General features: G+C 41.9%; 1 protein-coding gene across 1 annotated transcript in view; it reads left to right on the forward strand.

Annotated features, from left to right (window-relative positions):
• Positions 1-2,994: 2,994 nt before the first annotated feature.
• MGAT4D (MGAT4 family member D) overlaps positions 2,995-15,405 on the forward strand; it is a 44,272-nt gene continuing 31,861 nt past the window's right edge. The window contains exons 1-2 of the mRNA XM_044225953.1: positions 2,995-3,236; positions 3,859-3,920. Coding sequence (XP_044081888.1) covers positions 2,995-3,236; positions 3,859-3,920 — 304 coding nt within the window. The remainder of the gene's footprint in view (positions 3,237-3,858; positions 3,921-15,405) is intronic.

A 15,405-nucleotide genomic window follows, 5' to 3' on the forward strand; every position in this document is an offset into this window, starting at 1 on the left:
CACCACACCCAGTGCTCCATGCAATCCATGCCCTCATTAATACCCACCACCTGGTTCCCCCAACCTCCCACCCCCCGCCCCTTCAAAACCCTCAGGTTGTTTTTCAGAGTCCATAGTCTCTCATGGTTCACCTCCCCTTCCAATTTCCCTCAACTCCCTTCTCTTCTCCATTTCCCCATGTCCTCCATGTTATTTGTTATGCTCTGCAAATAAGTGAAACCATATGCTAATTGACTCTCTCTGCTTGGCTTATTTCACTCAGCATAATCTCTTCCAGTTATCATGGTTTTTTTAAAAAAAAAGATTTTATTTTATTTATTTGACAGACAGAGATCACAAGTAGGCAGAGAGGCAGGCAAAGAGGGGGTGGGGGAAGCAGGCTCCCTGCTGAGCAGAGATTCCAATGTGGGGCTCGATCCCAGGACTCTGAGATCATGACCTGAGCTGAAGGCAGAGGCTTAACCCACTGAGCCACCCAGGCGCCCCCATATCATAGGGTTTTTAAAAGATTTTATTTATTTATTTATTTGAGCTAGAGAGAGCAGGGGGGAAAGGGCAGAGGGAGAGGGAGAATCGGACTTCCCGCTCAGGGGACGCAGGACTCTATCCCAGGACCCCAGGATCATGACCTGAGCCAAAGGCAGATGCTTAACTGACTGAGCCACCCAGGCACCCCTGATTATCAAGGTTTTAGTTTTTCCTTTCTTTGGAAAAAAGACAAAAGAAAAAAAATAATTATATAAAATGGAAAAATTAGAAGACACATGCTGATTTCAAAAACATTAAGATGGGGGCGCCTGGGTGGCTCAGTGGGTTAAGCCACTGCCTTCGGCTCAGGTCATGATCTTGGGGTCCTGGGATCAAGTCCCACATCAGGCTCTCGGCTCAGCAGGGAGCCTGCTTCCTTCTCCCTCTCTAACTACTGCCTGCCTCTCTAACTACTTGTGATCTCTGTCAAATAAATAAATAAATAAATAACCTTTAAAAAAAAATTAAGATGTGAGAGCAAAGTGCTTTTCTGAATCTTGAAAACATGGTATTTGGTGAGTTTGCGTGGAGTAGACCTTGTGAGTACTACATTAGAGGCAAGTACACAGCTGGAATAGGGAGGATAGCTGGAAAGGCAGATGGAACCAGACTGTGTAAGGGTCTGGACCCCATGCCAACACTTTTCACTTTTAACGGAGTTGCTGGAGGATTTTGAGCAGGATTATTCTGCTCAAAATAATAATAGAGAAAAAATAAATAATGGTAGTTAAATGCCATAAACTATGGGACAGTTCTCCACTGCTCTGTGGGGGAAAATAATTAGAAATAGTGAGAAAATTAATACCGTTTCTGACGAGCAACAGAGAACCAAAATGTATTGAGTGTTACATAATGACAAGGAATATGCTAATCGGCTTTGAACACTATTTAACTCAGCAACCTAGAACAGGTATTATTCATGTCATCTTTTTGTTGAGGACGCCTATTTTAAAAAGGATTAAAAACTTTCCCAGTATACTGCTCGTGGATTCTGATGTTGTTTTTCAACACAAAGCTAAAAGTGTGAAACTGGAGACCAAGTAAAAGGACTGTGAGATACTGAATTTGGAGATTCCTGTGCTGAAGAGCTTCTTCCCCCACGTTAGTCTTTCTCCACCCAGCTCCACGCTCCCCTCCCCCCTAAGGCAGGTCGGAAGGTCTAGTTCACTACAGAGAACTTCCGGGCCCTGTGTCTTCCAGAGGAGCTTAGCCAATGGGACGAGGAGAATAGAGTTGAGGATTGGCTCCCAATCCTGGGATCCGGCTGGGTGACTACTCAATGGAAGGTCCCAACTCCTGCCATCAGCACAGGAGAAAACACAGCTTATAAAGGCATCCTCAGGTTGGCATGTGTTCAAATCTTTTTTCTCTTTCGAGGAGCCAGTAACTAGCTCAGCCAGTGGTGTAGTGCTGGTTTGAAGAACACATTTTACCAGACCCAGCCAGTAAGAAGATTGATCAGCGGGGACAACCTAAATAGCAAAACACAGTTCAAGGACCCCAAAGAGAGTCTCAACCTACTAATTTTCTTTTCTTTCCTTTCTTTCTTTCTTTCTTTTTTTTTTTTAAGATTTTATTTGAGAGAGATATTGCAAGTAGGCAGAAAGGCAGGCAGAGAAAGGGGGAAGCAGGCTCCTTGCTGAGCAGAGAGCCAGATGCACAGGACTCTCAGATCATGACCTGAGCCAAAGGCAGAGGATTAACCCACTGAGCCACCCAGGCATCCTCTAATTTTCTCCTCGTATTTCCCAGACTTGGTTTTCAAGGGGCTGAGAAACGGATACCTTGAACTTGGCATAGCTTAGCAAGTCTCCCTTGCACTACGCATCTTATACATAATTTCTTTCTTTCAGAAACGTTGATTTCCCGCTCCTTTCCTCAGGGAGGATGTACCAAAGTATAAAAGATAAAGGGATTAAGCTGAATGTCTGATATTGGTCATTTCCCACACAAAAATCTAAGCCCCCCAAGTTATTTGGGCATTTGATGGTTTTCACTTAAAGCTAAAGATACATATTTTATTTAGGACCTTCTTATCATATTTTATTTATAAACTTTTCTATGTACACGATTTGTGGAGGAACCACGTCCAGCTGTTTGTCCTGTAGCAAACTCCTCCATTTCACAATAGTTCCTATTTTTTCAAGATAAAATGAAGAGAACAATAGCATATTAGAACTATTGTTATCTTGCCTTTAAAAAATTGGGATGTTGGAGGATTTACCGAGATGGTATGTATAAACTGCTTAGCCTAGGGTCTGGCACGGGAGTCACAGCTACAGGAAAATAAAGCAAGATCCTGAGCATCCACCAACCACAGGTTAAGCAGTGGAGAGTTTTCCCATAGTTCATAGCATTGAACTACCAGCGGTCCTAGCAACAGGTTCGAGATGCTAAGTGCTGAGCCACGGAAGGAGGCTCTAAAAAGGCGGCTGGGACCCCCAGCGATAGGGGCAGAATACAGGCATGGGGCAGGGGCGCGGGGGCGGCGTCCAGAGGCGCGGGGGCGGCGTCCAGAGGCTCAGGCGCGGTGCGCGCGGCTCCTCCGTCGCTGGGGCGCTGCGCGTAGCTTCCACTCGCCCGGCTTCGAGCCGCGGGCAGTCAGGCCAGCTCCATGAGGACCAAGCAGGTGAACGTGCTGATCGCGCTGGCCGCCGTCATGCTCTTCAGCTTTTCCTGCTTCTGCATCTCCAGGATGACTCAGACCAGTAAGCTGCGGGTGGCCTCTCCACCACCATTCCCGCCCGGAAACTCTGGCTTCGGGCCTGCGGGGTTGCCGGGGCGCTCGGGGCGGGGGGGAGAAGGGGGGGGCGACGTGAGAGCCTGGCGCGGCCGCCCGCTCTCGTAGGAGTTGTTTTGCAGATGCAGCCCCGGCGCCCCTGTCCGACCGGCGGTTAGACTGTAACGCGCGCCCTTAGTCCGCTCGGGTGGCCGCGACCCCCGCCGGGCGCGCGCGCTAACGGATCGGCCCCCCCGGGGCTGGGGGCTCCCGGCGCTGTCCCGCCTCCACGCGTCCTTTCCCCGCGGAGGTACGAGGGTCCACTTTGCGCCCAACTTCCCGCCGTCCGCGTCTTGTTCTTCCCCATCCTTTCCAGAAACGTGCCTGTCTTGAGTTAAGAGCTCTTCTTACAAAGCCAACACCTTCCCACCTTCGGGTTTACTGAGCCACATTTCAAGGCTCCCGGGAGTATTTTTTGCGAGGCCAGAAAGGGATGCGATGATGGAGACCCATTTAGAGCTCGGGTGTGGCTCCTGAACTTTCTCAGAGGAGCCATGCGGCTTGTGTTACTACTTCGCACCACACCGACGTTTTAATTCATCTTGTTTTAGGGCTCCCAGTGTAGCAAACAAACGTAGAGATTGCCCAGGGAAATTTGAACTTTGGATAAACAGTGAGTAAACCGTTTAGTATAAAAATTGCACAGGCCTTATTTGTACCAAGAGACTTACTGTTTGTCTGAGTTTCAAATTTAACTAGATTTGGTGCATCTTGTCTTTTCAGCTCTACTTGTCCAAGGTCCAGTGTAACATTTTAGCGTCCATGCAGTTGGATTTTGAATTTAAGCTAATTTTAAGTTAATATATTTTAAGCCAGACTTCAAGGATTGTCCTTAAGTTGTTTTAGGTTAAATTTTCATTTTTATTAAACACATTTATGACCCAAGGTTCACACAAAGTGCCCTTGGTGGTAGTGTCAAGGATCGAGTTTGGAAGTGGCTTTAGTCCCCTAATTAATACGAAATTTTGTCATGTCTACACAATATCAACATCCTACTCCATTTGTTTCAAATGATTAGAAATATATAATAATTTATCTGATTTATACTACTGTTTTTTAATCCTTTTATACACTTTCCTCTTCCTGATTTTCTGTAAGAACATTATCCAAATGTGTTTTTATGTATTTTAAGACAACAAACTATTACTGTTTTTATAACAAAAAATAATACGTTACTCATAATTAGAAAGCAAAATGTAAACTCCCTCCCCCCCCTTTTTGGTGCAAAATGGTGGTTTACTAAAGCCTGGGAACGGGACCCATGGGTAGAAAGGCTGCTGCTGTAAACTCCCTTTTAATGTGATTTTGGAAGGCAGTTTGGATTGGTAATGTCAGAAGGCGTTTTAATAAAACTAATATTATTATATTATTTATTATAAACTGTGGACTTTGTGCTATGATGAGCAAGGAGAAGTTTGGTCCCTTGAAGCATTTATATTCCCATCATTTATATGTTCAAATTCAGAATATGAGATATTGTTCTTGAAAATGCATCACTCTTGGAATAACTGATAAAAGTGTTTTGTGTTTATGTTTCTGTGTAAGCCAGCTCTAAAATTAGATACACAATCATTCCTGAGATGTTCTTATGTCAACAAAACAGACTTCATTTAGTTTTGGAAGCAGTGATTTTTATAAGACACCATAGATAGTCCCAATGGTTTTAAAAATTTGATCCATAGCTGTAATTTTTACCAATGAAAACTTAGTTATATTTATTAGAAAGATGGCCAGGGGGTGCCTGGGTGGCTCAGTTGATTAAGTGCCCAGCTCTTGCTCTCAACTCAGATTTTGATCTCAGCCAAGTGAGTTCAAGCCCCACTCTGGGCTCCATGCTGGGCAAGGAGCCTACTTATAAAACAACAACAACAACAAAAACTTGGCCACAACCTAGTGGGCATCTTTCCCTTTTTATTTTTTTAAAGATTTTATTTATTTATTTGATAGAGATTGCAAGTAGGCAGAGAGGCAGGCAGAGAGAGAAAGGGGAAAGCAGTCTCCCTGCTGAGTGGAGAGCCCGGTGCAGGGCTCGATCCCTGGACCCTGAGACCATGACCTGAGCCGAAGGCAGAGGCTTAACCCACTGAGCCGCCCAGGCGCCCCATCTTTCCCCTTTTAAATGTGTGTGTGCGTGTAACCTTTTGTTTGTTTCTATAAGCTCATAGCACTAACTGTTCATTAATTGGCTCTATTCATATGTAGGCTCCATGCAGAGAATTTTTTTCTTTCTGTTTTTGCCTGGTTGGTTCACTGCTGTGTCCCAGCGTCTGGAAAAATGCCTGATATAATACGTATGTTAAATATTTGTTGCATGGTTGAATGAATGAGTGAATTAATGATTTTGATAAATACTTCTTCATGTTGTAGGAACTAGGCAACAAAAAATTTTTAAAGCCTTACTTTCAGGGAGCTTACATTCTGATTAAGGGAAATAAACAGCAAACAGGAATGATATTACCCTATGATGTCAGGTGTTGATAGGGGAGAGAAAGTGCTATTTTAGATAGGGTGGTTAAGAAAAGTCATATTAATGCCTATTCCTAAATGAAATAAGGGAGACTGTTCTATGGCTATCTGGGGGAAGAGTTTTCTAGGCAATGAGAAAAGCAGGTGCAGAAGCCCTATGGTGCAGTGAGCTTGATATGTTTGAGAAACAGCTAGGAGGCTAATGTGAACAAGGAAGAGTTGTAGAGGGGTAAGATCATGGAGACCATAGTAAGAACTATGACTTTCATTCTGAGGAAGATAGGAAGTCATCTACATGAAAAGACGGTCAACATCACTAATCATCAGGGAAACATAAATCAAAACCACAGATAAGAAATAATGAGTGTTGGTGAAGATGTGGAGAAAAAGAGAAACTTCATGCATTGTTGGTGGGAATGTAAATTGGTGCAGCCGCTGGAAAACAGCATGGAAGTTCCTCAAAAAATTAAAGATGGAACTACTCATATGACTCAGTGATTCCACTTCTGGGTATTTATATGAAGGAAGTGAAAACACTAACTTGAAAAGGCGTCTGTACTCCCATGTTTATTGTGGCATTATTTATAATAGCCAAACTGTGGAAGCAACTTGTGTGTCCCTCAATGGATGAACGGATAAAGAAGTTATATATATTCTATTATAATGAAATATTATTCTTTTAGTCCCAGGTGTAGCTCTAAGTCAGCAGTGTCCAGAATGCATGTGTGGGCCATTCAAGACAATAATGGAAATGTCTGGTGGAATTTAAAGTATATCTAGAACAACAATGCATGACAACAATTACAAGATAAGATAGAAGAGGGGTAAATGGAGTTAACTGGTATTGGACTTGTAGCCCTGTTGAAAAACGAGAATGCGAGAATTTGTATTAGACTGTAGTAAGTCATAGATTCACATTGAAATCTCCAGTCTATTAAAATGATGTATAACAGTATCACTCATTATAGTTAATACTCCAAAAAATTACGTTTTTTTCTGATTGGATATAAAAACAAAACCAAACGTGATGATATTTACAAGAGATACATTTATATATATATATATTTTTTTTTTTTTTTAAAGATTTTATTTATTTATTTGACAGAGAGAGATCACAAGTAGGCAGAGAGGTAGGCAGAGAGAGAGAGAAGGAAGCAGGCTCCCTGCTGAGCAGAGAGCCCGATGCGGGGCTCGATCCCAGGACCCTGCGATCATGACCTGAGCCGAAGGCAGCGGCTTAACCCACTGAGCCACCCAGGCGCCCCTACATTTATATTTTAAAGATAGAGAAATGTTGGAAGAGGGATGGAAAAGTGTATACCAACAACCTAATCCAAAAGAAAGTTGATGTAGCTATATTAATATCAGCAAAATAGATTCTAAGGCCAAGTGCAACATAAATGTTAGCTTCATTAGCAAACAAAGAAATGCAAATTAAAACATTTCTCTTATAACATTTCATACCATTCAGATTTTTAAATTTAGGAGGTAAGACATTTGGTGAGGATGCAGAAGTGCAGGAATTTGCACACACTCGCCTTGGGAATGGGGATTATGCATACATTCGGTAACTTTCATTGTGTGACCTGCACTTCCTGTGTCCTAGCAGTTCTGCCAGTCAGGACTGAAACTGGTGTGCAGTGTCACCCCATGGTTTATGGCCAACTCTTCTTGTCATTGATCAGTAACCACGTCATACAGGTTGTTCAATATTTAAGATAACATCCCTACCACCAGATATATACAAGGGAAACTCTTGAATATATTGACCTGGTATGTTCTTGGTAGCATTTTGTATAATTGTTCATCAACAGTAGAAGAGCTAAATGTGTTACTGTATATTCAAAACAGAGAAACATTTAACTGTAGTGGAAATGATTGGACTAGAGCTTCACTTATCAGTGTGGATGGATTGCAAAAACATATATTAAGAAAAAGAAGGAAGTACAAAAGAATACATATAAGTACTACTTATTAATATCTAAAAACAAATATCAATTGTTTGCACAAATGGTAAAACTTGAAAGAAAAGCAATGGAAGATTAATACAAAATTCAGAATTCTGCTTATCTGGGAGTAAGGAGGAAAGGGAACATAATCTTGGAAGGAAACAGATGGAATATTTAAGGCTAAGGTAGTAGTGGATTCATGGATGTTAATTTTTATTATTGTCTTTCAAACTATTTTATATATGTTTTTCAAAGTCTGAAATATTTCATCATAAGACCTAATGCATAGAGGGATCGCTCAAAGGGAATTCAAAGGGTATTGTTCATAGTGTGATTTGATTATTGCAAAGCATACGTGGAGTGGAACAATCCAAAATATATTCTATCTTTTTACCTTCATCTCCTACCAGCTGCCTCAGATAGTCTTTCTTTGGAGCCACACTGGGTACAAATAAGTGAATAATAGATCTGAAGTGGTCTGCCCATTCTTCAACTTCATGCCACTCATTTCCTTCCTTTTGACCCCCCCCCCAGTGAATTACTTGCTTTCCCCTTCATATGCCGTACCATTTCATACTTATGCACTTATGTTGTCATTTTCTTAGTTTGGAATGCCCTTCCCTGCCCTCTGCTGTAGGGCAACATTGTGTACATTCTTCAAGTTCTCAATATTCCCTCTTCTCTGAAACCTTTTCCCTCGACCCTCCCTGCTTAGTCTTCCTTACTAGGTAAGCATTTCTGCCTCTCTCTGCCTGTAGCACTTGAGGATAACTCCATTTTCACAATTATATTAATTTGTTGTTTAAATACTTGCTCCTTCCTCCATCTCTTGTCAGGTAATTTAGAGCAGCAACTTGACTATGTTTTAGCTGTTTAGCTGTCTTATAGTTCAGTAAAAACCACATGGTGAGTATTAAGTGGCAGAAAGAATGCATACCCCGTGATGCTTCTCATTGCTGGAGGGGTTTAGTGAATGAAATAGTGTGAAAGAGTTAGGTCATGGCCCTATGGATGAGACCTTGTATGTTAAAGCACATAGTTTGGACTCAATTCAGTAAGCATTCAGGAAACCGTTTAAAGTCTTTGAGCAGTGTTTTCAGATTAATTGTAGATTGGAGGTGAGAGACTAATTAATAGACAATTATAATAGTGCAGCTAGAGGCAGTAATGACCTGAACTATGGTAAAGTCAATGATGAGAAAGATAAAACAATTAAAGAGATCTATAATGGTGCTTCTCAAATTTTAACGTGTATACCAATCTCCTGTGAATCTTATGAAAGCTCAGATTGTTCTCAGTAGATCTAGGGAGAGGTCTGCGATACTCCATTTCTTTCTTTCTTCCTTCCTTCCTTTCTTTTTTTTTCTTTCTTTTTTTTTTTTTTTGTGAGAGAGAAAGAGAGAAAGCATGCGCACATGTGTGAGCAAGTGGGGAGGAGCAGAGGGAGAGGGAGAGAAAGAATCTCAAGCAGGCTCCATGCTTGGCTTGGGGCCCAGTGCAGGGCTTGATATCACAGCCCTGAGATCATGACCTGAGTCGAAATCAAGAGCCCACACTTAACTGACTAAGCCACACAGGTGCCCCAAGAGATACTGCATTTCTAATAAGTTCACAGCTGCTGCCAAGAGCCTGCTGTCCACTGTGGGGGCCTCTATCTAGGTGACTGCCAAGCACTTGAAATATGGTCAATGCAACTGAGAAAATGAATTTTAACTTTAAATTTTGTTTTAACTAATTTAAACTTAAATTTAAATATAAAGACAGAAGCAGTGCAAAATATTTCTCCAGTAAGCAAAATTTTATTCTTTGGTAAGAATGCACTGTAATATAAAACATACATGAGATTTAGCATACATAGTATAAAAAAGAATGTAAGCTATTCCATTAGTTATTTTTATGTTGATTACATGTTGAAAAATATTTCAGATATATTGAATTAAATATTAAATATATTCTTCTCAATTATTTGATCCTTTTTTACTTTTTAAAAATGTGGTTACTAGAAAATTTAAAATTACAAACGTGGTTTAGATTTTATTTCTACTGGATAGCAGTGCATTGGACTCTTGCTGTGAGAAACAAAGGTCAGTAGTAATTAGGATCTTATCTGACCCCTTGCTTATGGGCGGAATTCATATTGGCCCATTGCACACATAGACTGGTGTTTGTTTTCACCATTCCACCACACTTGGCTCAAAACATTAGGGCACAGCTTGCATGGAGCACTGGGTGTGGTGAAAAAATAATGAATACTGTTTTTCTGAAAATAAATAAATTGGGGGAAAAAAAAAACATTAAATTATTGTTTATTTCAAGCCTTTGCAAAAGTTTTACAACATTTCACCCTCACAAAATACTGAGTGACTATGAAAGTAATGTAAACATTTAAAATAGAATATCATTGAATAGCATAATCAAGTAAAAATGGGTAAGAAGCAGATCTAAGACTAGGGAATACATGCTTTAACTTTTTTGCATGGTTGTTTCTGCAAATACTACTTCCTCTAGAGAAAACTCTTTCTTTTCATGTTTACCAAATTGCTTCCCGAGGGACTGACTGAACACTGTGGAAGTGTAGCCATGTTGCATCACCCATGATGTATCAACTTCATGATTCAGTTTGCTGAGAGAGTGTTACCTGAGGAACCTCAATAACATAGGGTTATACTGGTTAAACTATGTCTACTTCTAAAGTTTGTCAACACCTTCAAACAGTATCCACTTTATGAATATTCAAGATTTATCTGGGATAGTGGCAGTTATTTGATTAAAGCACAGTTCAGTTTAAAATTCACTTGGGGCATCTGGTGGCTCAGTGGGTTAAGCGTCTGACTCTTGGTTTCCACTCAGGTCATGATCTCGGGGTTGTGAGATTGAGCTCCGCATGGGGCTCTGTGCTGGGTGTGGAGCCTGCTTGGGATTCTCTCTCTCCCTCTTCCTCTGCCCCCTCCCGAACCCCATTTTCACTCTCAAAAAAAAGAGTTGTCCCCTACCCTGTCTCTAAGCCCTGTGGTCCTGCTTTCTCCTGAACCCACTCCAGCTGGGCTTTCACTTCGCTGACCCCCAGACCCTCTGTCATCAAGGCCCCTGGGGACTGCACACTGCTGTCTCATGTCCTGCACCCTGTCCCCGTCCTCCTTGCCCTGTCCGACAGCACTTGACAGTTGATGCTTTTCATCTCCTTGACACGTTTTTCTCACTTGGTTTCCAAGACTTGACACACCCCAGTGTCCTCCTGCCTTACCAGCTAATCTGTCTTAGCTTCGTTACTGACTTCTTCAACTTATAACTTGGGGTGCCCCAGGATTTCGTCCTTGGGCCTCAACTCTTCTGTGCTCATCCTCATTCTCTTAGTGATCTCCAGCATCTTACCGCAGGTCTCTCTAAATGTCTCTGTCCAGGCCAGGCCAGTTCTCCCCTGAGGCCCACACATGGAGCTGCCTACTGAAATGTGTGATAAACATGTCAAAACTAACATGTCTCAAAGCCGACTCCTCATATTCACACCAAAACTTGCTCCCTTCCTCTTCTCCATCTTAGTAAATGGTGCTCCTTTCTTCTAGTTGCTCAGAATATCATTGCCTCCTTTTTTTTCATATCCCACATTTGATGTCCGCAAATCCTATCTTCTTTATCTTCAAAATATATCCAGAATTAAACCATTCCTTAGCCACTCTCCCACCCACAATCTTTTCTAAGCCACAGACATCTCTTTCCTGACCCCCTTTCTTCAGTCTTAGTTTCCCCAACTCTGTTTTTCACACAGCAGATAGAAGGATCCTGTTCTGGTAAGTCAGATTATGGGATACTGTGCTTACAGACTTAGTAGTTGTTTTCCCATTTTGCTTAAAGTCAAAGCTACAGTACTTATACAAAGGGGGCCTCGTAATTTCATCACCTTCTGTTCTCCCTGTCATTCATTTTGCTTTAGCCACACTGGTCTCCATGCTGTTTCTGGAGATAATGGGCACCCTCCTGCCTCAGGACTTTTTTTTTTTTAAGATTTTATTTATTTATTTGACAGAGAGAGATCACAAGTAGATGGAGAGGCAGGCAGAGAGAGAGAGAGAGGGAAGGAAGCAGGCACCCCACTGAGCAGAGAGCCCAATGCGGGACTCGATCCCAGGACCCTGAGATCATGACCTGAGCCGAAGGCAGTGGCCCAACCCACTGAGCCACCCAGGCACCCCTGCCTCAGGACTTTTGCACATGCTCTTCTCTCTGTACCAGAGTTACCTGCAGTCCTTCGTTTGCTTTGTTCTTGTCTGTACTCACATGTTATCTCCTTAGAAGAGCTTTCTTGGATCACCCTGTTCACAATTAAAACCTCCCCCAACCATCAACACTCTTTTAACCCCGCTTTGTATTTTTTGTATTTACCTACCATCTTCAAATATATTTCACTTATTAGTGAGTATGTAATTCATGTATTTCTTCTTTTTTTCCAGTCAGTAGGATGTAAGTTCCAAGGGGATCAGGAGTTCTGACTGTTTTGTGCATTGTCATATCCCCAGGACATGTAGCAATATTTAGTTTAATAAATATAAATATAAATATAGTTTAATTTAGTTTAATAAGTCTTTGTTGAATGAGGGAATGAATTGTGTGGCCAGGCAACTGTTCTGGCTGGTAAGATGTAGAAGTCCCTGAGAAGAGCATCCCTTCCCAAAGAAAAACTCGGGCTCTGCTTGGAATTGTTAATGAATTCTGAATACTCTGTCACAGTGTTTCAGGAAGGAACAGAAAATTGCTTTTATTCTTGACCAAATGGTGATCTCTCTGCTATAGTCAGGTCTTTCTATCTGTAGAGACCCTGCAGAATTCTTAGTATTGCTCTGTGGGACAGCGTTGACCAACACAAACTGCCAACCAGTACACATACAAGTTCTGGAGACCAAACTGTCATTGCTCCAGCTGGACCAATTCTGGGGCCCAGAGTAGGAGGCCTTCAAGAGGCTGCTGAGAAAAAATGAGTTCAGAGCAGCAAGTCCTCCATCTTTTCTTACTGAGTGATTTATGTACAGATTAAATTGTGGCTTGGATCCAGCAGTGCCTTTTCACTCTTGTCATTCACTCTTGTCTGGCCTTTCCCTGGAAGGGGGTTGAGGGAGGAAACCATAGATCTGGAGCCACCACCCACTTTCTAGTGAAGACTGGAGATGTAGGGCCTTGAGTTCTGCTGGCTGTATCATAACAGGCTAGGAACTTCTACAGGGATGGGGCACAATGCTTACTGTGGAAGACTGCCAGCGGACTTCATAATGATAGGATTCTCTATAATAGTTAGCCAGCTATTTGGGTCTTTCCCTAAACCTCCACTGCCCTGTTTCAGCAAGCCCAACTATGCATAAAACCCAAATCTACTTGTTTGTGCATGTACCCCATGGATGGGGAGTCCCTATTGGCAGGATACTCCATATCATACGAAATTGTTGCATTTGAAAGATTCAGTGACACAGAGCTGGAGATGGAGAGGGGTTGTGACAGATCCTAGAGGTGGAGCATGCCACTGGGTGAGGACTGGAGAGGTGGAGTCCCCTTCAGCCCAAGGGGGAGAGACAGAGCGTCTTGTTAGAGAGCAGTGAAACAGCAGGTTTACTTTCCTTTCTTGTATCCTGGGGTGGATGATCTATTGAGGTTTGGAAGAGAAATATCAGGATATTACAGTTTATTAGTTGCTTCTTATCTTCGTAAGGTAGCTCAGGCAAGACACACGTGTGTTCCAAGCTGGTCTGTGTGAAAGCTGAATGGAACCAGCAAGATGGATGTATAGTGCTGTTAAGAGGGGCCAAGTCTGCCCCTGGCCAGGGATTCAAGACCCCTCTGAAACCAGACATTTAGGCACCCTCCTGGATTTCAAACTCTGAACCCTCTGCCCCAGGCAGGGTGAACCAAGGCAGGGAGGAAAGACACAGCAGGAGATGAGACTGGGACAGTTGTTAACCCACTGAGCCACCCAGGCGCCCCTGGAGTTTTTATCACTACATTTTCCTGCTCCATTTTATAAGTGAATCTCACTCTTGCTCTCAAATCTGTAACACCAGCCCTAATCTCTCCCTTGAACTTCAAAGTCACATAGCCAACTGTTTGCCACATATGTAGATGTCTCATAAGCATCATCACAGCTCATTTTCCTGTTTTCCCAACTCAGACTGCAGAAATCTGTAGTCATGTTGGAAACCTAGCAGGGATTCTAATCCCCTCTAAGTCAGTTCAAAGTCTTTTCAATAAAAGCTCTTGGATATTTTTCATATTTTCCCCTATTTCCTAATCCTTTCTGCCCTGGTTTATTCTTTTATCTTCTTTCGCATGAAACTACTATCACTTTAGGTTCCTGACAGGTGATTTCTCTGGCTTTAGTTTTGCCTTTCTGAAACAATCTTCTGTATGGGCACCAGAATGATCTTCCTGAAACATATGTTGTACCTAATAGTCTTCAGCTATGTTTCTCGATTGAAATACCTGTTCCCATGATAGCCAGTAGTGCTGTTCCAAGATACATAAAGTCACCTGAAAAAAAAGTTGGGAGGAGGGAGAACATGACTTTGTTATCTTTATATTAAAACAACTACCTCTTTTTTTGTGTTAATACCATTCTGTCTTGGTGATCACAGCTTTGTAGTAAAGCTTGAAATCAGGCAACATGATATGCCCCCCAGTTTTGTTTTTCTTTTTCAACATTTCCTTAGCAATAAGGGGCCCTTCTGGTTCCATACAAATTTTAGGATTGTTTGTTCCAGCTCTTTGAAAAATGTCAGTGGAATTTTTATCGGGATGGCATTGAAAGTATAGATTGCTGAAGGCAGTATAATCATTTTAACAATGTTTATTCTTCTGATCCATGAGCATGGAATGCTCTTCCATCTTTTTGTGTCTTCTTCAATTTCTTTCATGAGTGTTCTGTAGTTCCTCAAGTACAGATCCTTTGCCTCTTCGGTTAGGTTTAGTCCCAGGTATCTTATGGTTCTTGGTGCTATATCAAAAGGAATCGATTCTCTTATTTCCCTTTCTATGTTTTCATTGTTAGTGTATGAGAAAGCGACTGATTTCTGTACATTATTTTGTATCCTGCCACATTACTGAATTGCTGTATGAGTTCTAGTAGTTTGGGGGTGGAGTCTTTTGGGTTTTCCATATAAAGTATCATGTCACCTGTGAAGAGAGAGAGTTTAACTTCTTCTTTGCCAATTTGAATACCTTTTATTTCTTTTTGTTGTCTGATTGCTGTTGCTAAGACTTCTAGTACTATGTTGAACAACAGTGGTGAGAGTGGACATCCTTGTCGTGTTCCTGATCTCAAATGGAAGGCTGTCAGCTTTTCCCCATTAAGGATGATATTCGCTGTGGGTAGATTTTATGAAGTTGAGGAATGTTCCCTCTATTCCTATACTTCGAAGGGTTTTAATCAGGAACAGTTGCTGTATCTATCTTGTCAAATCCTTTTTCTACATCAATTGAGAGGACCATATGGTTCTTCTCTCTTCTTTTAGTGATTTGTTCTATCACATTGATTGATTTGCAAATGTTGAGCCACCCTTGAATCCCAGGGATAAGTCCCACCTGGTCATGGTGGATAATCTTTTTAATGTACTGTTGGATCCTGTTAGCTAGGATCTTGTGGAGAATCTTGGCATCAATATTCATCAGGGATATTGGTCTGAAATTCTCCTTTTCGGTGGGGTC

Source organism: Neovison vison, chromosome 11, assembly GCF_020171115.1.
Source record: "Neovison vison isolate M4711 chromosome 11, ASM_NN_V1, whole genome shotgun sequence".
NCBI lineage: Eukaryota > Metazoa > Chordata > Mammalia > Carnivora > Mustelidae > Neogale > Neogale vison.